The sequence below is a fragment of the Chiloscyllium punctatum genome, chromosome 9 (assembly GCF_047496795.1).
Source record: "Chiloscyllium punctatum isolate Juve2018m chromosome 9, sChiPun1.3, whole genome shotgun sequence".
In the NCBI taxonomy this organism is placed as follows: Eukaryota; Metazoa; Chordata; class Chondrichthyes; order Orectolobiformes; family Hemiscylliidae; genus Chiloscyllium; species Chiloscyllium punctatum.
The window spans coordinates 83,145,044-83,169,704 of record NC_092747.1 but is presented as its reverse complement, the minus strand read 5'-3'; the positions used below and the strand labels follow the sequence as shown (position 1 = coordinate 83,169,704).

The 24,661-nt window shown below is 39.7% G+C and overlaps 1 protein-coding gene across 1 annotated transcript in view; it reads left to right on the top strand.

The window, feature by feature from the left end:
- Positions 1-24,661, top strand: part of gpc5a (glypican 5a) — a 995,175-nt gene that overhangs the window by 618,172 nt on the left and 352,342 nt on the right. The window contains exon 7 of the mRNA XM_072577903.1: positions 24,037-24,205. Within this exon, the coding sequence (XP_072434004.1) occupies positions 24,037-24,205 (169 nt within the window). The remainder of the gene's footprint in view (positions 1-24,036; positions 24,206-24,661) is intronic.

Below are 24,661 nucleotides of genomic sequence, written 5' to 3'. Positions count from 1 at the left end.
GTAATGTACCATTATTAATAAATAGGTATTTCAACTTTAAGTAAAACAAACAATGTCAGAAGTCTGTGATAAGTATAGCTTGGCAGCTGCAAATTGAGGTACAGGTCAAATGGGAGGAATTATTGTGATAACTTCAAAATTTTCATCACTTGTTACAGACCTGCAGTTCTCCACTCTGTTTAATTCAGTGTCTGTCAGGCCTCATGTCCAAGATTGAGTAGTTAAACAGAGTGGATAACAGGAATTACTGTATGAAGAAATAAAGACTTCTGGCACCAAGTTTGATGAAATATAAAATGGCAGAGAAATTGTCCAAGCCACCTTCATACCAACAGAAATCACTGTAGATACACTGAAGGCACAAAATAAAAAAGGACCTGTCCAAAGCTGCAGGAGACCTAGGGTTTGCAATGCCACCAAAAAAACAAGAAAGACACAGTTGATAGAGCAGATAACACCCCAGTTAAACCTGCTTGAGGAACAGTGCAAGTCAGAGAAGCAGAGTAACGGAACTGAAGTTGGTCAGGTTAAAAATAGATAGAGTTGTATAGCTATGATTGGGAAATCAGCAGGATATAATAGGACGGTTAGGAAAGAGGAAAAGATATAGCACAATTGTCAGCACAAAAAAAAAGAGCTGGAGGTCAAAGCCAGAGAGAAAGAGAAAGATAAACAGCTGAAGTTAAAGTGAGCAGCAATGGGACAGTTTAGCTATTTTAAGTACAGATGTAGAGAATTCTGGTAGAAATGTGAGGTTGAGCCAGGTTTCAACTGTTTAACGGATTCAAAAGAAAAACGAGTTCAGCAGTTCTGGAGGGTCACTGGATCTGAAGTGTTATCTGATTTGTCCAAAGACCTGAGATTTTCCAGCAATTTTTTTCCCCCTCTGAAAGAGCAGAGGTGACCTTACTGAAATGACTCTCAGTAGCTCAGCTTCAAGTGGTATTTAACACCTATTAAGACCCTAAACAGGCTTCAGATGATTGCCTCAAAGTCAGCTCCCTTATTAACCTTCTCACTAGAAGAAACTGAACTTTAGAATTTTTTGGAAAAAAAAGGAGAAAAGAAAGATGTACAAGTTCTATTCCTATGCTGCCTCCAAATTCTGAACTGTATACTCACTTGGGCTGTATCTTAATCTGGATATGATCTCCTGTCTGATCATGTGTTTTCAACAGACCCTTTAAGTAGAGCTGAGATGAAAGTTAAGCTTAAAATATTAATCAATAGCTATTGAGGCCCTATTTAGGCTTCAGGTGATTGGTAGATAACTGTCCCTTTAAGGGGAGAGAATGATTTATTAATAAATGTTAAATGATTCACTCTAGGTTGAATTTTACAGGGTTTGATTAACATGAGCAATACATGTGCAGAATCGGTGACAAGTGCAACAAGATCTATCCAAATATTGAGAGAAATTCACACCATTTTATGCTTTTCATAAGCAGGATGGCAAGATTCTCACTGGGGAATTGAATGCGCTAACTGATGTGATTAACAGCTTGTGAACACCACAGTTTATCTCAAAGCTATTCAGCCTCATCTCAAACAACCAACCTCAGGAAAATTCATGAGGAAACCAGAACATACAGTATGGATGCAACTCACTGCTTGCAGTGAACAACTTCTATGTTAGAAGTTAGGCACCAACCTCTCAGGATGTGTTTAGTGGGCACAGGCCAGAGACAACCCACAGCTTTGGATCTTGGCATATGATGTGCCAGTCAGAGCCCTCAAGACACCTGATCCACTTCCAGGACAATCCTGTGCTTCACTTCTACACCTTGGACTGCAATGGCAATTATTGTAGTGCTGCAGCAAGGACACTGCACTCAGGAGCACACTTCCAGCTCATGGACTGGACTATGTGGTGTCTGAGAAGAGGTGATAGCCTAGCAGCATTATGGCTAGATTATTAATTCAGAGATCTGTGCAATGTTTTAAGCACCCTTGGCAGATGGTGGTACTTGAATTCAATAAAAATCTGGAATTAAGTGTCTAATGATGATCATGAAATTGTTCTCGATCATCAGAAAAACCCACCTGGCTCACTCATGTTCTTTAGGGAAGGAAAAAAAGTGCTAGCCTTGCCTAGTTTAAAATGCAACACTAAATGATCATTCCAGATGCTTGCCAAAGTGGTGCATATAACATTTAAATTATAATTAGAAAATCCTTTGTCACATGTACTCAAATATGGAAGTACATGGAAAGGTTTACAATACCACCCCATATAGCATCATCTTGTGTAAAGTACTAGTTACAGAACTTAGATACAAAATACAGACATAAGGGGAAACAATGTTACTCAGTGAACTGTAAGTAACAAGCTAGAAGGAGAACACAGTTAAGACAAGCATTACAGTCTTTCTGTAAAGAGCCTACAGTAGATCGGTGCAGGAGACTTTGACATGTGGTTTGCCTGGGCTTGCAAACCACTGACCACCTGCACCGGTCCCCAGTCCAACAACCATCCTGCTCTGCTCCAGCCTTTGTCCCATTGGCTGTTCCTGTTCTGCTCTGGGCCTTTTGGATGTCCCACTCCTCAGACTTCCAGCCTGCTCACCCTTGAGGGAGAACACTAAGAGGATCAAATTAGGGATTCCAAAAAAGGAAACAGGAAATAAATAGAGAGAAAAAAAAGAGTGGAGGAGCGCTGGTTGAACATACTGCTCTGCAGCCACTGGAAGAATTAAACCATTTAGCTCCTTCAGCCTGCTCCATCACCTAATAATGGTGGATTGGATTACTCTGTCTACCCCAGTAACCTTCATTCCTCTGCTTATTAGGAACCTAGCTAGCTGCCTTTAAAATATTCAAGTGCTGTTTCACCAATTTTCCAGGAAGAGAATTCCAAAGACCCTCAAAATCCAAAGGATTCCAAAGTCTGAGAAAAGCTTCATCTGTCATAAGTGAACCCTGGTTTTAAATTTTAAAAAGCCATAGTTTTAAATTCACACAGTGATCCTTTCTGTAGTGATTGTAATGAGATTAGACATCTGGACATCAGAATTGGGGCTGTTAATCTGGTCCAAACAGGGGGACCTTGGCTGACAGATAAAAACAGGAGTGTCAAAATATAAGGACGACCAGAGTTAGGCGGTAGTGTGGGGGTTTAAGAAAAAAAGTAACCAGGAGATTTACCTCAGTTTATGGCACTGACATTATAGGGGAGGCAATGGCCTAGTGGTATTATCACTAGGCTATTAATCCAGAGATCTAGGTGATGGTTAAAATATTAAAAAAACCAAGAACAGGAGTGTCAGACATTCTGTTCACTCAGCTAGCTCTGAGGGAGCTGGGTCAGTGTAAAGGACTCTCCACGTGTAAAAAGGCTTATCTTGGTGACCAATGCTGATGGAGTTAATTCACTCTCTGCTTGCACGGTCAAGACCCTTCAGCATCTTTTGCTTCAATCAAACCATCTTACTCTGTTTAACTCTAGCAGATACAAACCAAACCTGCCTAATCTTTCCTCTTGAGAACTTTCCATTTTGGGTGCTAGTGTAGAAAACCTTCTGAATTGCATCCAACACATTTATATCCTCCTTTCATTATAAAAATTTGTATACAATTCCCTTGATGTAACCTTACCAATTCTGTCTAACTGAAGCATTATCTCAATTTTGTATTCAAATCACAGCTCCATTGAGATGCATCTCAAATCAGTTTTGATGACTGGGAGTCAGCTTAGGGCTGTTTAGACAAGCTAGAAACCTTTGATAACTAGGAGCAAATTACTGCTGATGCTGGAATCTGAACTGAAAACAAGTAGTGCTGGAATCTCAGTAGTCAGGTAGCATCCATGGAAAGTTCTAGTGAAGAGCAACCTCAACATTACCTTGCTGTCTCTCCATGGCTGCTGCCTGAACCATTATGATTGCCAGCCATTTGTTTTCAACCTTTAATAGATGTAGGAAGTTGATTGATTATAGTGGGAATACTGGGAAAATGAGAATGTTTCTTGGATTGCCACAATACCATAGATCTGAGCAGGGTTAACAAAAAGGTGGCAAAGGATGCCTCATTAATTGCTGGTTTCCTGTATCCAAGTGTTCTCCAATGACAAAAAAACATGAATGAAGTCAAAGCAAAACTTGGCCATACAGATCATTTTGCTTGCTCCATAATTCAAATGATGAATTCCTAAATTAACTCTCCTTTTCTTCTCTATATCCCTGATTTCCTTCATCTTGAAAACCTATTGATATGCTCAGTAACTGTGCATCTGCATCCAGAGGTAGAGAGTTTCAACAGATTCACAATCCTCTAAGTGAATTTGTTTCTCCTCAAAGCAGTCAACAGCAGACTGAAATGGTGAACCCTAGTTCTGAACTCTCCAGACAGGAGAGATTTGCTGCCCTGTGAAACCCTGCATGAATTTCACATGTTTCAATGGGATCATATTTTAATCTGCCACACTCGAGACATATAGCACTCTTCCAAATGAGAGCTCTCCATCTGAGGAGCGAGTCCAGTTAACTTACATTGTACCATGCCACAGCTAGTGTATCCTTCCTTGGATAAAGACAAAACTGTACACAGTATTCAAAATGTAGTCTCAAATTTCATTTTAATTGCATCAAGACTTCCTAACTTATGTTCCAATCCTCTTTGTAATCAAGTTCAACATACCATTGCCTTCCCAATTGTCTGCTTATACCTGCATGTCATTTTTCTGTGATTTTGTACATTTGAATTAAACATTCCCATGTCATCTCCAGAGGAGAGCAACAGTGGCTGCTCTGGTCTATCCACTTTAATGAAGTACTTAATGTCCAAAACAAGTCCCCAGTCTGCACCCTTGCAAAAGCCTTCACACCCTAAAAATCATTATGAGGATTCTCCAGTTGGAGCCAAGCCAGTATTCAGCAAAGGTATATTGCAACTTGTATTCCACACTTCTATTTATAAGGTTTAGTGTCCCAAGTATGTTTTCAATTACTTTCTGAAAGTGCCTTGATACACCTAAATCACTTGAAGGTATATATTCCCAGGTCTGTCTGCTCCTGCATTTACTTGAAAACTTTAGTTTTCATTGCCTCATCTCATTCATCCCCACTATAACTAAAAAATGGCCAAACAAATGATATAATGAATGACAAAAATTCCCATTTTAAGGCCTTTAATGGAACAAATTAACATAGATCAAATGTTAATTGAACAGCAACTAATGCCAAACCAATGAAACTAATATTTCTGGTAATGAATAACACAATTGAGGTGCATCTTACAACTGCTATTGCTGTTCACTACATTTCTGGAAGATGTGTAAAATTACAAGAATGAGCCTAGTATTATTTCTAGTTTTCCAGCAGGCTCACTTTAGAGTTTCCAGAATCCTTCATAAGCTGTTCTAATTAAACCCACCTTGCACCAGCAAGGCACACTGACCCTTTGGGTCTTAAATTTCTAAATGCAAGCCCAGTCTATTCTTTCCCTGCCTTCTGACTAGAAAATATACCAGCACCCTACTTCCCCACAATAGTTGCTTTCACCTCAGAGTAATATTGCTTTCTCTCTTCATAGCTCAAAGCTGCTGTCACTATGAGCTAGTGTCAAACTACCATGAGTTCAATAGGTTTCTATTCAAGCTTCAAACCCATGGCAAACAAACACTACATAAACATGGTCATCATGGACAAGTTAGGCCAAATCTATGTGTGAACTTAGGTACTTCCAAAAATCTGATTACCTTAACTTAAAAAGGAGACATTTTAAAACATTACCAACCATCTAAAGTCCAGCATTCATGCCACTACCAAAATACATCACTTCACAATTCTTTGATTTCCATTTCAGTTACAAAATTGTATCTTGTTATTTCACCAGCAGGTGTAGGTCCTGAAGTTGATTACCATCCACCACTGACAGTCATTGTACTTTCACAATATGTCATCTGAAAATTTTGAAAATGTGTCCAATGCATCCAAGTCTTTGGCCCAGATTTCACTGTGGTGGATACCAAAATCCATCAGAAATCCCAAAGTCTCCCACTCTGAATTTTCAGGAGTGGAAGTAGGGACAGCTTGTAGTCCGTGTAAACATATTTTGCTGATGTGGCTGGTCACAAATGATTGGATGCCTCCACCTAAAAAAGTTTGGAGTCCATCAAATTAGGGATTACAGAAATAGACCAGATGGAAGCAGGTCTATTTGGAGTATTTCCCCTAGATAGCCAGGGCCCTTTGGAAAGCTGAGGTACACCTTTGGTCCTAGGATACCTTGGTATTGGAGGTCAGGGATCCTGCTGTCTGGAGGAGCAGTTGGGGTCAGGGATAAATTTGGGTGAATATCTAACAATGTGCACAAAAGTTTAGAACTCTACAACATAGTTGTTTAAGATAAAATTAAAATACCGCATACGCTGGACATCTGGATCAAACAGAGGATGCTGAAGAAACTCAATGATTCTGGTATCTCCTGTGGAGAGAGAACCAAAGTTAATTTTGAATGCAGCACAATTATCCTTCAGTACTGAAAGTGATTGGAAAATGCTTTTTCTTTAAAAAGAGACAAAGGAGGAGGAAGGGGCCAGATGGTCAAGGGATTTGAGGCCCAGTGCAAAAGACAAAAGGATTGTTAAAGGTGGAGAAGGTTAAAAAAATGTAAAATGGATCTGAAGAAAATGGATCCTTCCTACCAAGTTCACTTACAACAAAGCAAACAAGACGAGGCTGTTGGGTGAGTAAGGGGTAGAGAGAATGTAATAAAACTGGAGAACAGACATAATGCAATCAGTTTCTGAAGTTGTGCAATTCTGTATTGAGACCTCAAGGCTATAAGATTCTAAGCATAGTGATATCTTGTTCATTAAGCTTCATTGGAACATTGCAGCAATGTTAGCAGGAGAGCAAGTTGGCTTATTGAAATTGCAGTTAACTGGATGGTCAGGGTTATTCCAAAGGACAGAACAGAAATGTTCAGCAAAGCAATTGCTTAATCTGCATTTTATCTCCCTAATGTAAAGACGGCTGCATTGTGAACAGCAAATGCAGTAGACAGTTTAAAGCATTAAATTACTGTGTTTGATACCTTGGACAGCGAGGAGGGCAGTGGTAAGTGAGTAAGCGTTATACCTTCTGTGGCTGATGAAAGGTGCCATAGAAGTGTGAGGAAAGGAGTTAGGAGCGATGGAGCAATAGGGTATCAAAGATGGATTAGTCTGTGCAGAATGCTACCGGGGAGGAAGGGAAGGGTGTGTTCGGTAGTGGCATCCTGCTGCACGTGATGGAAATTAGAGGATAATCCTTTGAGCATGGCAAGCAGTGGGGTGCAAAGTAATGGATGGGAAAGAAGGGAAGTGGTGAGGGCAGAAGTGTGGAAGATAGGTTGGGCATGGCCCTGTCAACTGCATTATGGTAGAGCTAGGAAGAAGTCTTTAGTTGACAAAAAAGGTGGTCACATTTGAGGTATCCCAGTGGAAAGTAGCACCAAAACAGATCTGACCATAGTTTAATATGAGGTGGTCATGGGGGATGAGTGGAGGTCCTCAAGTGCTATACACTGAATGGGTGGGTCATGAGGAGAGGTGGAGTGAAGATTCAGGGCATATGACAATACTATGGATTACAAAAGGTCTTCAAACAGTACTGAATACTGTCCTTCCTCCAATCTGAAAGACAGAATCATTCACACTTTTTCCCGGACACTGATAACTTTGTACTCACAGGGACTGACTTATTTCCGAAGCTGGGTTTCTTCAGATATATTCTTATAAATTATAAAAATTAAGGCTTATACTAACTCACTTGTCTTAGAGTCTGTCAACCACCTACAATTTGTGTTAATGAGGAACAGAAATGATGGACATTGATGCAGTCTGAAACATGACCATGAATAGTTGTAGACAGTGTCAAGTCTGAAAAGGTTGACATGCTGAATCAAATCGAGGTGCTGTTTTAAGATTTTGTTCAACTTCATCCAGGAGACATAGGACAAAGAGTGTAGTGAAAAGAGTATCAGCTGGAAAGATCAGAGTCAGACTGGAGTTCTGAAAGGAGATATTCAGATAAGTGATTACCCAGTCTGTTTCTACTTGCCATTGCATAAAATCTGCATTATTAGCAGTGAATAAAGGATATATATAGAAGCATCCCCGTGGCTTTGACTGATACTGTAGGCTATTGTAAGCAATGTTTCAGCATTGTTACTCAGTTTTTGGAGTGCCTCCTCTGGCAAAAGTTGTCATTAACTGATCTCCAGCTCTGGACAGGGTCATTATAAGCTATGTTTGCTATTAATGGTTTGCCACCCCCATTTGCAGTCAAGTCATCAAGAGATGATGCAACATTCAGTCCCAACAGATGCCTTTAGAGACAGGTGGGCACTACCGATCCTGGGATATATGATTCCAAATTTTAAATGTTTGATTGAAGTTTCAGATCACCTTTTGTAAGTTTCCATGAACATTAGTGCCCCAATAAGGGATGTTTACCTTTTGCTTTAGAGGGTTGGTTCAAATTAATACTTCTTAATAGAGTTTGCTCTCCATGTGAGCAAGCAGCTAGTGGCAAATTAGCTTTGCAAGGAGGCAGCAATGACTAACAATTAAACCATTGATCATGAGGACAACAGCTAAGTATTCCAAAACCATGGAATCTTGTCAAATTTAAGAACTTGTTGTCTGTCTTAACCTTGTCTCCCTTCACCCCCCCCCAGCCCCAAACAAAAACTGACCAAGGATCATCAACCAATGTGCATGAAATGGCAGAACTTAAAACAGAATACCTTGGAATTAGTGATAAACAATGATCAGTGAGACTAGATATGCTAACAATGTCCAACTTTTGTTTTTAAACAGACTAACTTTATTGAAATGACAATTTAAGCAGATCAACTGATCTAATTATTTGATGACAAGCTGATGCAAGAAATGGCAAACTTTAAGAATAGATCACAAGGATTAGTAGAAAATTGTCAATAACATTTCAATTACATTTGAATTATGGGCTTGCATGTATCATTTTCATCCACCAATTCAAATTTAACCTTGACCAACCAAAATTTCCTGAGCCTTGGCAAACAAGAACAGCTCAAGAAAACTACTTGATCCAAGAGGGATGGTCTTTTTATTTTAATTGCTGGATTCAGCATTAAAAACACTTCCTCAGCACAATATCAGCTCCCATCCTACAATGGGACTACTAACTCCACCATAACCACCAATCTCTTTCTTAGATCTTGTAGTCTCATCACGTTGCCCTCTGACCACACAGATACTTCTCAGCCTGTGGGTTTGGACATCTTCAGCCCATTTACCTAGCTTTTAGCATCCAACTGGAAGCAAAATCTCCCTGACCTCTGTAACAGCAGAGGTCAGACCCTTCCACTAATTAAAACTGAAACACCCAGGGAAGCTGACCTCACAATCACTTATGAAAATGAGCGAGTGAAACAAAACCTCCTGATTTATACTGTTTAAATAAACAAAACAAAAGTTTATTTTAACTTTAACAGTGAACATTAAACAAAGTGTTAACAAACCTGAACCCCCTTTTCTTAAACTAATGACTATCTGAACCTAACTCCATTAAAAAAAAGCTGTTCTAATAACAATCTTTAAGCATTAAATTAACTTAGTCTCTTATGCTGTCTTCCTTCTGGCCTTCCAATTTTGCTGCCTTTTTTGATTTTTGTTTTAACTGAGTATCTTTCTATAAAATTCATTGGTACCTTTAATACAGGTTACCTTCTGAAATTTACTTTCAGCAGCAGTTACTCTTCCTGTAATTTTCAGGAACACTCATTTTTTTATACCCCTGATTACACCTGAAATTCTTATAATTAGATTGGTGTAAGACTGTTAATATCATCAGATTTTAAATGCGATTGGCTTCAAGGTGCTAAATGTTTGCTTAAAGTCAATTGGTCAGATTTGAATTGTTGTTAAACAGCAATCAAAACTCCGGTAGCTATTTAACAGCCAAATATTACATGTGTATGTTTTGGAAGAGCCTGTCTCCTAGCTACTCTGTGTAATGGCAGCATTTGCTGTCCCTTCAGCTCAGAAAAGCACTTTCTGTCTTAAAGAGAAGCATATGCTCTTTTCACCTCACTATTATTCTACCCAGCTTCCTAACACCTCACCCCTTCAGAAAAAAAAGAACCATCATAATGAAAAGATGGCTTCTTTTTTTTTCTTTATTTTCTCTAAATCTGAATACCATTATTACAAAATGCATTTGTCAGTAATCTGAAGTTAAACATTTCATACTGATTCTGCATCCATATATATAAAATATATGGACTGTACAGGTTCTATCTTAAATACTCATTTCCTTTTAAGCCCACAATAACATCTGCTATAACATGTTTCTGACCCACCACATGTATAGTTTGTAACCTAAAAGCCTATAACATCAGATGCCATCAAAATATTCTTGAATATTTTCCCTTAAAACTTTCCAAAAAGAAAAGAAAGGTTTGTGGTCGGTGTCTCAAAAACTGTCTCTAAAATATTGTTTGTGTATAAACCTTAAAATGCAGTAAGGCTCATACTAAACTCAACAACTCCTTTTAAGTGGTGGAATATTTTCTCTGATGAATATTGAGTTTCATAGAAAAGTAACTAATTAGCTGTTCAATTCTATCCTCAGCTTCCTGCATTAGTACAGTTCCAACCCCTATGTTGCTGGCGTCGATAATGACTTTAAACAGTTTTATGAAGTTTGGTGTGGCTAAAGCTAGTGTGGTGGTCAGTATGGCTTTTAGATTTTCAAATGCCTCCTGGCATTGCTCTGTCCACTGAAATTTCATGTTCTTCTTTAGCAAATCCGTTAGCTGTGTCACTATGCTACTGAAGTCTGGTGCAAACCTCTGGTAGAATCCACTCAATCCCAAAATTTGAAACACCTCTTTCTTCAAGAATGGTTATGGAAATTCCTCAATAGCCTTGGTCTTCAATTGGGGTCATCCTTCCGTGTCCGAAGCTATGTCTCAAGAATGTCACGTCTGCCTTCGCAAATTCAGTTTTGCTAAATTTAAAACCAGTTTCACCTTCCATAATCTTTCAATGATTTCTGCTTCGTGCACCATGTGATCTTTCCACGAATGACTAAAGGTCACCAAGTCGTCGATATAGACGGCACAATTAGTAACTTGTGCCACAACTCTGTTCACGAGTCTGCGGAATGTGGCTGGTGCGTTCTTCATTCCAAAGGGCATCACTTTGAATTTATATAGCACATTTGTGGTTACAAACACAGAAACGTCTTTTGTTTTCTCTGATAAAGATACCTGCCAATAACTACACATAAGTCCAACTTATTTCTTTTAACTCCTCAGTTCCCTGGTTTTCCTTCGGATTCTTCACCACAAGGGGCATCATACCCATTTTGGATCCTGCGAAATCATTTCCAAGAGCGAACTGTATTCCTGGAACTGACACTCTGTCAATTAAACTTTCTCTATGCAGTCCTCCAACCTTAGTATTGGGTATGAGTCTGATTTAGTTATGACCTTGACCTTCCGATAGTTCACACAAAATCTTTGAGTCCCATCAGATTTGGGAACTGACACAATCGCCGAACTGTGCTTGTTCCGACTTAGCACAATGATGCCTTCTTTGAGCACTACATCCATTCCCGCTGTATCTGTGCAGCTTTAAGGGGATTAAGTTTGTCGGGGTGTTGTTTTATCGGAACAACATTCCCTACTTCCACTTCGTGCACAATAGTGTTAGTCTTCCCCATTCTATTCCTACACACATCCTCATATTGCTGCAACAAACATTTCAACTCAGTTCTTTGCTCCTGAGACAGATAGCTCACTATTCTATCCCATTCTTCAAGAACTTTCTCTTTATTTAATTTATTTTGAGGCACATAAAAATCCTTGTCATCTGGATTTGATTCCTCATTCTATGGGGCAGTAACAAGCAACTTTTTTTGTCCAGTTCCCTGTGTAAAGGCACTGGTTTTATTACTGTCTGTGGCTTTCCAATTACCTGGTATGTATGACATGTTGACAAAATTCAACCATGTTCTTATGGAGTCCAAGCCAATAGAAGTGCTTTGATATCTTAGCCTGACTCTTCCTCTTACCTAGGTGATCTCCTACAAGTAATTTATGTGCTATCCACAATACTTCATGTCTGTATGCTACCTGCAACACAATCTGGTGCACTCCCGCCCATTGCTCCTCTGCACAAACCTGCCATGGAGTCCATTTTTGCCTTAGGATTCCATCGTTAAGATAGTAACCCTCAGGAATACATTCTGATTCCTTTACTGAGTATACATCATGATATTGTTCAACTATCATCTCATCTTTCTGGTGTAAGTCCATTAACCTTTCAGGACTAAACACCTCTGCCTGACTCTTTATCTGTTCAGATTTGTCCTGTACCATTTCATCAAACAGGGTGTCAGCTAATTGAACCTCAACTCCTTTATCTTTCTCTTTAGTTTTTTTTTCTCGTTGTAACTTATGATAGTGGGATCTCGTTATTAAACATTCCAGGGTATTTTTCTTTGAACTCCTGGTTTTCCTTTGGCTTCTCCACCACAACAGACATCTCTCCCACCTTAGATTCTGCTAGATCATTTCCAAGAACAAACTGTATTCCTACAAGTGACACACTGTCAATCCAACTCCCACTATCATTTCCCCAGTCTTGATTTGGCTCTCCAACCTGATCGTACATAGAAGAACATTAAATTTCTGTTTACCCAATTCACAAATTATCACCTTCTCAGGTAACTGTTCAGAAGGAGTGCAAATACTTTCATCTCCTAGTATTAGAGACTGACCAGATCCTATATCACTTAAAATTGTGATTTCTTTTTCTTCTCCCATTGTTCTTCCTGAGTAACTTTTATCCACAGAGATGAAATCTTTATAGCGATTGGACACTAACTCAATACACAGTCCCAGCCTCGGCTGTGCCCTCTCCTAAAGCTTCTCAACTTCTCTTGGGGTTTCCTTTACTACTTACACAAATCCCACCAGTTTAGCCTCTTTTGCCACATCTTTATCCCCAGTGCCTTTCATCAACAACTAGCGTTAGGACTTTACATGTCCCACCTTACCGTAGTGGAAACAGTTGAGGCCTTTCACCTCCTGTTAGATACCTTGAGTTTCTTTTTTCACCTGTGGTAAGCTATTTCCAGGATGATTTAGTTTTTCTGTTGTAATAAAGGATCTCCCCTTCTCCCAATTTCGATCCCTTACGGAATGAAGTTCCTATTGGAAGCTAAATGTAGCCTTATGCACCAATGCATATTCATTTTCCACCTCTGTGACTCTTCCCACTTCTGGAACTTTCTGTTCATCCACATAAATTCTTTTCATCTCTGGAAGTGAATCTTTAAACTTCTCCAGAAGAATAATCTCTCTTAGAGCCTCATCACTTTCTTGAACAGCATGTTACCAAACCTACAAGGGAGCGTGCAATCTTAGACCTGGTCCTATGTAACGAGGCAGATAAAACTAATGATCTCGTAGTTAAGGATCCTTTCGGAAAGAGTGATCACAGGTACAAATGGAGGGTGAAATACTGTCATCTAAAACCAGGGTGTTATGCTTAAACAAGGGAGACTATACTGGGATGAGGAAGGAGTTGACTAAATTAGACTGGGAACACAAGTTATATGGTTGAACAGTTGAGGAACAGTGGAGAACTTTCAAAAAGACTTTTCACAGTGCTCATGGAAAGTGAAGAACAAGGATAGCAAGGGTAGGAAGGGCCAGCCTGGGATAATCAAGGAAATAAAGGAAGGCATCCAATTAAAAACGCAGCTTTGTAAAGTAGCCAAGACTAGTGGGAAACAGGAAGATTGGCAAAAGTTTCAAAAGCTGCAATGAATTATGAAATAAGCAATAAAGAAAGGAAGGATAGATTATGAATGCAAACTAGCACAGAATATATAAACTGGAAGGAAAAGTTTTTATAAATATATAAAATGGAAAAGTGTGGCAAAAGTGGGCGTAGATCCCTTGCAGGATGAGAAAGGGGAATTAATATTGGGTCGTGGCTGAGGCCTTGAATAATTATTTTGTGTCAGTCTTGAGGAAGGATATACTGGCTTTGCAGGCGGTGCAGAAGAAGTTTGATTCCGGAGATGAGGGGGTTACCCTATGAGGAGAGGTTGAACCACCTGAGACTGAACTAGCTAGAATTTAGAAGAATGGGGGAGGGGGGGGGGGGGTGATCATATAGAAACATATAAAATTATGAAAGGGAAAGATAATATAGAGGCAGGCAAATTATTTCCACTGGCAGGTGAGACTAGGAATGGGGGACATGGCATCAAGATTATGGGAAGTAGATTTAAGACAGAGATGAGGAGGAACTACTTTTCCCAGAGAGTGGTGAATCCATGGAATTCTCTGCCCAATGAAGCAGTAGAGGCAACTTCATTAAATATATTAAAGATAAAGTTGGATGAGTGTTTGCACGGTAGGGGAATTAAGGTTATGGGGATAATGCAGGTAGGAGGAGCTGAGATGATGGACAGATCAGCCATAACTTTAATGAATGGCGTAGCAGTTTCAACAGGCCAAATGGCCTACTCCTGCTTCTATTACTATGAAATTACAATATGTCTTGTGTATTTTTACGACCTGCACCCATCTATCAAAATTGCGATGTTTAATTCTTTCAAACTCAATTTAAGTCTGACCTGCTTCCTTTGTTATGTTTCTAAATCACTGTTATACCCTGCTGGTATTAATTCATAAGCTCTCAAAATAGCCTGTTGACATCTGCATCATCTCTACATTATTGGGATTGTATTATAGATCCTCAAATAGTCAGAGGGAAATTGGGAAACAATTCAGTTATCTGTTAGAAAAATAGGGTGGTTATGGTAGGGGATTTTAACTTTCCAAACATAGACTGGGACTGCCATAGGGTTAAGGGTTTAGATACAGAGGAATTTGTTAAGTGTGTACAAGAAAATTTTCTGATTCAATATATGGATGTACCTACTAGAGAAGGCTTACTCTTGGGAAATAAGGCAGGGCAGGTGACTGAAGTGTCAGTGGGGGAGCACTTTGGGGCCAGCGACCATAATTCTATTAGATTTAGAATAATGATGGAAAAGGATAGACCAGATCTAAAAGTTGAAGTTCTAAATTGGAGAAAAGCCAATTTTTACAGTATTAGGCAAGAACTTTTAAACGCTGACTGGGGGGCAGTTGTTCACAGGTAAAGGGATGGCTGGAAAATGGGAAGCCTTCAGAAATGAGATAACAAGAATCCAGACAAAGTATATTCCTGTTAGGGTGAAAGGAAAGGCTGGTAGGAATAGGGAACGCTGGATGTCTAAAGAAATTTAGGGTTTGGTTAAGAAAAAGAAGAAGCATGTGTAAAGTATAGACAGGATAGATCGAGTGAATCCTCAGAAGAATATAAAGGCAGTAGGAGTATACTTAAGAGGGAAATCTGGAGGGCAAAAAGGGGATATGAGATAGCTTTGGCAAATAGAATTAAGGAGAATCCAAAGGGTTTTTACAAAGACATTAAGGACAAATGGGTAACTAGGGAGAGAATTGGTCCCCTCAAAGATCAGCAAGGCAGCCTTTGTGTGGAGCCGCAGAAAATGGGGAGATACTAAATGAGTATTTTGCATCAGTATTTACTGTGGAAAAGGATATGGAAGATATAGACTGTAGGGAAATATATGATGACATCTTGCAAAATGTCCATAATTCAGAGTAGGAAGTGTTGGATGTCTTGAAACACATAAAAGTGTTTAAATCCCCAGGACCTGATCCGGTGTACCCTAGAACTCTGTGGGAAGCTAGAGAAGTGATTGCTGGGCCTCTTGCTGTGATCTTTGCATCATATATAGTCACAGGTAAGGTGCAAGAAGACTGGAGGTTGGCTAACGTGGTGCCACTGTTTAAGAAAGGTGGTAAGGTCAAGCCAGGGAACTATAGACCAATGAGACTGATGTTGGTGGTGGGTAAGTTGTTGGAGGGAATCCTGAGGGACAGGATGTACATGTATTTTGAAAGGCAAGGACTGGTTAGGGATAGTCAACATGGCTTTGTGCATGGGGAATCATGTCTCACAAACTTGATTGAGATTTTTGACGAAGTAACAAAGTGGATTGATGAGGGAAGAGTGGTAGATGTGATCTATATGGACTTCAGTAAGGCGTTCGGCAAGGTTCCCCATGGGAGACTGATTAGCAAGGTTAGATCTCACGGAATACAGGGAGAATTAGCCATTTGGATACAGAACTGGCTCAAAGGTAGAAGACAGAGAGTGGTGGTGGAGGGTTGTTTTTCAGACTGGAGGACTGTGACCAGTGGATTGCCACAAGGATTGATGCTGGGTCCTCTACTTTTTGTCATTTACATAAATAATTTGGATGCGAGCATAAGAGGTACAGTTAGTAAGTTTGCAGATGACACCAAAGTTGGAGGTGTAGTGGACAGCGAAGAGGGTTACCTCAGATTACAACAGGATCTGGATCAGATGGGCCAATGGGCTGAGAAGTGGCAGATGGAGTTTAATTCAGATAAATGTGAGGTGCTGCATTTTGGGAAAGCAAATCTTAGCAGGACTTATACACTTAATAGTAAGGTCCTATGGAGTGTTGCTGAACAAAGAGACCTTGGAGTGCAGATTCATAGCTCCTTGAAAGCAGGTAGATAGGATAGTGAAGAAGGCATTTGGTATGCTTTCCTTTATTGGTGAGAGTATTGAGTACAGGAGTTGGGAGGTCATGTTGCTGCTGTACAGGACATTGGTTAGGCCAGTGTTGGAATATTGCGTGCAATTCTGGTCTCTTTTCTATCGGGAAGATGTTGTGAAACTTGAAAGGGTTCAGAAAAGATTTACAAAGATGGTGCCAGGGTTGGAGGATTTGAGCTATAGGGAGAGGCTGAACAGGCTGGGGCTGTTTTCCCTGGAATGTCTGAGGCGAGGGGTGACCTTATAGAGGTTTATAAGATTATGAGAGACATGGATAGGGTAAATAGGCAAAGTCTTTTCCCTGAGTTCCCTGAGACCTAAGGGGCAACTGTTTCACGCAGAGTGTGGTATGTGTATGGAACGAGCTGCCAGAGGAAGTGGTGGAGGCTGGTACAATTGTAACACTGAAGAGGCATTTGGATGGGTATATGAATAGGAAGGGTTTGGAGGGATGTGGGCCGGGTACTGGCGGGTGGTAGCAGATTGGTTTGGGATATCTGGTTGGCATGGACGAGTTTGACCGAAGGGTCTGTTTCCATGCTCTATATCTCTATGACTCTATGACCCCCTCATCTGACAGCACTGCAAACACCTTACCAGCTTCATCTGAACTAATGTTACCCACAAATTCTCTGGCCAATCCATCTGCATAGTTAATTTTTCAAATAAAATAAAAAAGACTTCGACATCTTTCTAATCTAAACGGCTATGCTTTAACATATTTGTACATAAGCAATCAGTCTGTTCAAATCCTGGACAATAGCCCTCATTCTGTTACAAACCCCTGTGCTAATTTAATCCAAAACACACAGGAAGCTCGCCTTGCTTCATAATCTGTTAAAAAGTGAGTGAATGAAAACCCCTGATTTACACTGTTTAAAGAAAAAAAACAATTTATTTTCCTAACTCCAACAGTGAACACCAAACTAAAACTATTAACAAACCCAAGCCCCCTTTTTCTTAACTAATGACTATCTGACCCCAACTGAGTTAAGATGCTGCTCCAAAGACACAATTATTAAACATTAAGTTAACTTAATCTCTCAAAGTCCATGCAATCTCTTTTTTTCTGTATTCCTTCCATCTTTCCGAATCTGCTGTTTCCTTCTATCCTGCTGATTTTGCTTTTCTTCCTGGGATGTCTTCCTTGATTTTCTTTTTACTGTGAGTATCTTCGTATAAAATTTCTTTGTACCTTTAATGGAGGGTCCTTTATGAGATTTCTTTCAGACCTGTTCATGACTGTTGGCTCTCTTTCAGTGACAGTTGCTCTCCCCTCCCCCACTCCCCCCCCTCCCCCGTCCCCCCACGATTTTTAAAAACACACATTTTTACCCCCTGACTACATCTGAAATTCTTACAGTCAGTTTGATTTCAGGTTGTCAATATCATCAGATTTTAAATTTGATTGGCTTTCAAGGGCTGAGTGTTTGGTTTAAATCAATTGGTCAGATTTGAATTGTTGTCAAAACAGCAACCAAAACTCAGGTATCCATTTGACAGCCAATTTTTACATGTTTGTTTGGAACAGCCTGTCTCCCCATTGCTCTGTATACTGGCAGTGTTTGCAGTACATTAAAATCAAACAAACACTTTCAGTCTTAAAAGGGACCATACATTCTTTTTTGACTCACTATTATCCTACCCAGCTCCACAACATCTCTTCATGGGAAATCCTGTTCTAATGACACAAACAATCTGTGGAGTTATAAAATGCTAGCTACCTTGGTTGGCTGGATAGCTGGTTTGCAATGCAGAGTGATGGCAACACGCTGGGTTTCAATTCCTGTACTAGTTGAGGTTAACATGAAGGACAATCCTCCTCAGCCTCTCCCCTCACCTGAGGGCTGGTCACCTTCAGGATCTCTCGCTAATAAAATCGCAGCCCTCTGGCCTGGTAAGTCTATGACAACGTTACTTTACTTTAATATTGTATCTGGCCTTCCACTCTGCCCACAGGGAAATACTTGATGTTGTTTCTTCCCACTTAATATTATGGCTGCATTCATGAAAATCATAATATTAAGTGAAATTTAGGTTCCCATAAGAATCAATGAACAACTGGTGATAAGTTCCTTGTCAGGAAAAAAAGCATTATTCCATGTAAGTTGAAATACTTTGTGTTGCTAAGTTCAAGTAAACGTTGCTTCCTGCTCACAGATCCTCCTGGTGACTTCCCCTCCCTGACACTTCAATTGTGGCCTCTTTCTGTCCTTGGCATTCTGAGTGGAGTCTGAGGCACCACGACATCCCCTACTTATCAGGCTCAAGTCTGCCTGTTTGAGCCATTATTTGTTCTTGGTCATATTGTAGTAACTGCCCAATAGCATCTCCTTTCTTGTTGGCAACTACTACATCCAGGGTCCACTGAGACCTAATGATGCTGCTCTTCTTGTTTGGCTGCTGGGCTTTGGCATTACTCCTGGTTGGCATGGTGTCTATCATTATTGAACTTACTAAGAGGCAGCATGCTGGAAGGTCAAGCACAGGGAGAGGTCACACATTGCAAAGCTGGGCAAGAGGAGTGGCCTCACGTCTGAGAGCAGAAGAGGCTGCACTGAAATGGCACAAATTAGGTCAAACAAAATGAATCTCACAATGCTCAGTGGAATTACTCCTCAATAACGTGGCGAGGTTCAAGCAAAAAATGTTAAATGGGACAATGTTAAATGAGGACTTTGTATAAATACTTGTGTACTTCTGAAGCAAGCATTTTGTGGCGCAAACATTTAGTGTAGAAATCTTGAAATTAAGAAAATGTCTTGCCTCTTATCCCACAATACTCTCTGCAGACTTAAGCAATTTTAATCGATTTTGGAAAACACCTAACATCTGTACACTCACAGTCACAGGTGAGATAAAAATCAACAGTAGCTATTCTGTAAAACTATTCATTAACACTGGTTGTTGTGATAAAAGCTAGGGAGATAGGGGGAGTGATGGAATCAGTGGGGAGGGAGTCAGGGGAGGTTCCTTCTGTAGCTGGAGAGGTCTCATTAACAGATATAGTTTTGATTTCCAAGTGACAGCTTGTTGTAAAATCGATATTACACACCGATCAACATCATGATCAGCCTCCTCTCCATATCTGTATACAGAGCAGATACTCTCTGCATTCATATTAACACCCTCGCCAAAATGTATTCACCATTACTAGCACCATGTATGCATCATGTCCTGCAAGACTACTATTTCAAAAACCAAGAGTGCTGAAAATCTGGAAGCTACAAAGCCAACCTTTATGACCACAGGAGTCTTAAACATCCAATTTCTGGTGATTCACCAAACAAATAAGAAATAAGCAGTTGAATCTCTTTGGACTTAATTATCTGTTTTTGTGCTGTCTAAGTTCATGAAATAAGTGATATGTTTTTTTAAAAAATGTTCAAACTATAAAGTGGACAGAGAAATGATGATCAATATCAAAAATTGTAAAAATTACCCATGACTGCTATTATACCTGCTAAAAGATTCATGGAAACGAAGTTGGTGAACAACGGTGGAAATAAAGGTACAATCTTTCTCAGCATCATGTGAGTTAGTGTGTAACCAGAAGTTCTACTGAGTCCCTTAAAATATTCAGGAACTGATCAGAAAGGTGGAGGGGCTGGATGAATATTTTTTCAGCAGTCCTTACTCTGAAAATGATCCATGACAGGCAGAGTTAAATGTTGCTTTTAGCAGTAAAATTGAAATGGTTGAGCATGTTGATTTAGAAAAAAAAGGGAATCTCAAAATAGACCAGGCTACTGATGAAAGGGATTTCCAATAAGGGTCAATAGGTGATGGGACAGGTGTTGTGTGAGCCAGGATTTGTAGATTATGCCTTTAGACTGCAATAATAACTCTCCAAGGCAGAACCATGTAACCAAGGCCCTATTAACTTGACATCAGAAGTAGGTAAAATGCTCACGAATCATAAGAGAATCAATCTTACAAATTAGGCCAAGGTAGGAACATTAAACAGAATTTGTAGTGAAGGACGTCATGTCTCACCATTTTAGATATATTTCTTGAAGAGTCATCAGGTTATTGGATGGTGATAATCTGGTATTCATTTTGATATATTAGAGGTTTCCACACAGGGTCACTTCTTGGTGAAATGTTGGTAATCAACAATGGTGTATTGGCTGAATGCTGAGAGCAGTTGCCAATGGTTTTGGATCTGCTTGGAGACATGTTGCTTTGGTGAGTCACTATTCGGGTGCTTGTTATTAACTATTTTCTATGGACCAGAAATTCTGATCGGGGGAGAAAACCTGGGCTGGATTTCCCCAGCAGTGGCAATTTCATGACTGTTAATGAAAGGAGAGAGCTCTGCATTTCTGAAAGGAGATTGTAATTCAGACTGTGTCAGAAATGGAGAGCCAAATTTCTATTCTGACATGTCCCTTTAGTTCAGATCTGTCAGTAAGGTAAAACTGCATCCTCCTTTCACAGTAGTTAGTTGCCACATTCTGAGATTTAAAGGTCTGGATTCACAGATAGCCATATCTACAGCTGTTGTCAAATGGTAGCTTTATGAGGTTAGAGTGAGGTTAATGTATCAGGTATATTGGGTGACAAGTGAGGAGGGAGTCTGGATGGAAGCTGGATACATGAAAGTGTAGAGTATGCTACACCATCAAACTGCTGGCAGATTAAACCTGTGTTTTACAAATGATTTTTAACTGAATAAAATTTAATTTCATTCAAATGGCCACCTCAAAGCAAAACGTGCCTGTACCCTGCAGGGAAATAAATGAACACAGCGGGTGAATCACAGAATCCCTATAGTGTGAAAACAGGCCTTTCAGCCCATTGTGTTCACACTGACCCTCTGAACAGCATCCCACCTAGACTCATCCCCCTATGCTATCCCTGTAACTCTCCATTTCCAATGTCTAATCCACCTGAGCTAAACATCCCTGGACGTTGTGGGCTATTGAGCATGACCAATCAACCCAAATTGCACATCTTTGCACAATGAGAGAAAAGCGGAGCACCTAGAGGAAACCCGTGCAGAGAATGTGCAAACTCTACACAGACAGTCACCTGAGGGTGAAAGTGAACATGGGTCCTTGGTGCTGTGAGGCAACAGTGTTAATCACTGAGCCACTCTGCCATGAAGGAAAGAGATTGCTAAAGAACTATGACCAGAATAAACTGAAGCTAGAGCACATTAACATTCAAGGGTCATTCATGGGAACTTTAATGTTAAACCAATTTGCTGGATGAGTGTGTGTTTGTAATAAATATGTAATGAGTCCTTGTGTTGGGTATTGAATGGTCCAATAGAGGGGATTAAGTTTGTTGAGGTGGGAGACAATACCTATTGCCAATCATGGTAATGGATTGAGAAATGAAGATCTGTCCTTTTCCTCATTACTGCTGAGGTCCTTAAAATTCTTCCTGCACTGTATCTAAAACATAGTCATGATGCTCTTGAGCTCTGTATTTCAGGAATTATCCTCATGGCTGCTGGTGGACATGTTTTGAAACCTCCCTCCTACTGGTTGGAAAGAGATGATTGTTCTTTACCTTGGTCTATTTTGAGATTTCTGTATAAGTTTCAGGGACCCTTGAGGTTTCACTAGAACATTGTGAAGCTCTTTCATCCTGCAGCATTTGACAAAGCTTCGTATGAAGAAGTGCAAGATCACTTTGTGAAATTCAAGACCCCCAGTTGACCCAGCAGCAACTGCACTTTATATTCATTCATAACATGTGGACATTACTGGTTGGGTCAACATTTATTGCCTATCCTTAAGTGTCCTTGAGAAAGCGATCGTGAGCTTACTCCATGAACCACTCCAGTTCATTTAATATCTGCACGTTACACAACAATGTCACTGGGGAAGGAGTTCCAGGATTTAGACCAAGTGACAGTGATGGGACGGTGATATCTTTCTAAGAATGATGGTAAGAAGTTGGAGAGGTACTTGCAAGTGGGTAGTGTTCCTATCTATCTGCTTTCCATGTCATAGAGTCCCTACAGTGTGGAAATAGGCTCTTTGGCCCAACAAGTCCACACCAACCCTCTGAAGAGTAACCCACCCAGATCCATTCCCCCATCCCATTATCCTATATTTACCCCTGGATAATGCACCTAACCTACACATCCCTGAACACTCTGGGTAATTTGGTGTGGCCAATTCACCTAACCTGCACATCTTTGGATTGTGGGCAGAAACCAGAGCACCCAGAGAAAACCCACGCAGACAACGTGCAAACTCCAGACAGTCGACCAAAGCTGGAATTGAACTCAGCTCCCTGGTGCTAACCACTGAACCACCTTGCCACGCCCTTCGAGATGGTTATGGTGTTGTTCTAGAAGATGCTATCTAAGGAGTCTTGATGAATTTCTGCACTCTAACTTGTAGATAGTTTTGAATTCCTAAATCCTTCTTGGAATTAAAACTAGAGTCATATTTCTGAATGTTTTGAGTGGAGCAACACAAGTTTAACCATAATGCAAAAAAGATACATCTTCTGATGTGATTTAAGGTCTTCAGCGAGGTAGTAAGAAGACATGCATTTTTTAAAGTGAAGTGAAAGTGTCCCAAGGTCGAGGGCTCTTGAAAGAGTCTACACACCAGAGTCATACAATTTATTGAAGTGTACATAAACAAGAAAGATGTGACTAACTGAAACAAGATCAGGTTAATAAAGTTCCTGGATTGTCAGTTTGGTCTCATTGTACTAAATGCTTCTGTTTTTAGACTAATACTTTTTTGGCAGCAAAAATTATTAGCCTACTCAACACAAATGATTAAAAATGTTCACACATTTTTCACACGTCCGTAGAAATTAAAATCAAAGCTGCAGTATAAAGTAAGTATAGGACAATGATATATTAATTCTTCATTTAAAATTGTTTTAAAAAAAGCTGAAGTCATAGAATGTGTTAGTTTTAGTTTGATAATATTTCTGCGTTTCATGACACAGCACCATATTTTACAATTACAATCAATCATCGACTGTTTTATGACTTCACCAGTAGATTACAATGATTTGTTCTTAGATCTTGAAGTTTGTGTCTGGTATGGATAGAAAAGGTATTAAGTTTTACTAAATTAATGCAAAAAATACTTGAAATAAGCAACAACTTATCATTAACTGCTGAAGGTATAAACAAAGAATACTTGAAATAAGCAACAAATTATCATTAACTGATGAAGGTATAAACAAAACATTTAATGGTCTTAATTTTCCCATGTGGTGATTGACGATGTCAATATTTCTGTCATTTTCTAAATTATTTTCAGCGTTGTGCACATTCAGTTCAGTTTGACGATTTCCAACGTTTTTGGGTTTTTTTGTTACATTTTCATGATTCTTATGTGTTTTAAACAAAAATGATGGCGAGGAGGAGTAGTATTCACATAATTGCAAATTGCTGTTTGCAGCTGCTGCAGGGAAAGGTGATCCCCAAGTATGAGCAATGGCATTCAGCAGAAGAAGGCAGTGGACAAGTAGATCATGATGACATCCAGATCAGTGGGGACTGTGATGACGAGGATGGCTGCATTGGATCAGGAAATGGAGAAGTGAAAAAATCTTTCAAAACGTCTGAATGTGAGTTTTGTTAATGTTATTTTTCCAAATTGATACCTTTGAAATGCATGTTTCCTGGAAAACGTTTATAATTTATTCATGATACCAATGATGTTTATAAACCCGCAAGTACTTTAATGGAAAGAAAGCAGTAATATTGAATTTGTCTCTCCATAAAAGGAAACCAAGAAAGCAGTATCAAGAGGTTTTTTTTGTTCTTTTATAATATAGCATGGTGAAAGCAGGAACACAAGATCAATAAAAGTTAAAAATCACGCAACACCAGGTTATAGTCCAACAGGTTTAGTTGGAAGCACACTAGCGTTCGGAGCGACACTCTTTCACCTGATAAAGGAGCATCACTCTGAAAGCTAGTGTGCTTCCAATTAAACCTGTTAGACTATAACCTGGTGTTGTGTGATTTTTAATTTTGTACACCCCAGTCCAACACCGGCATCTCCAAATCATCAATAAAAG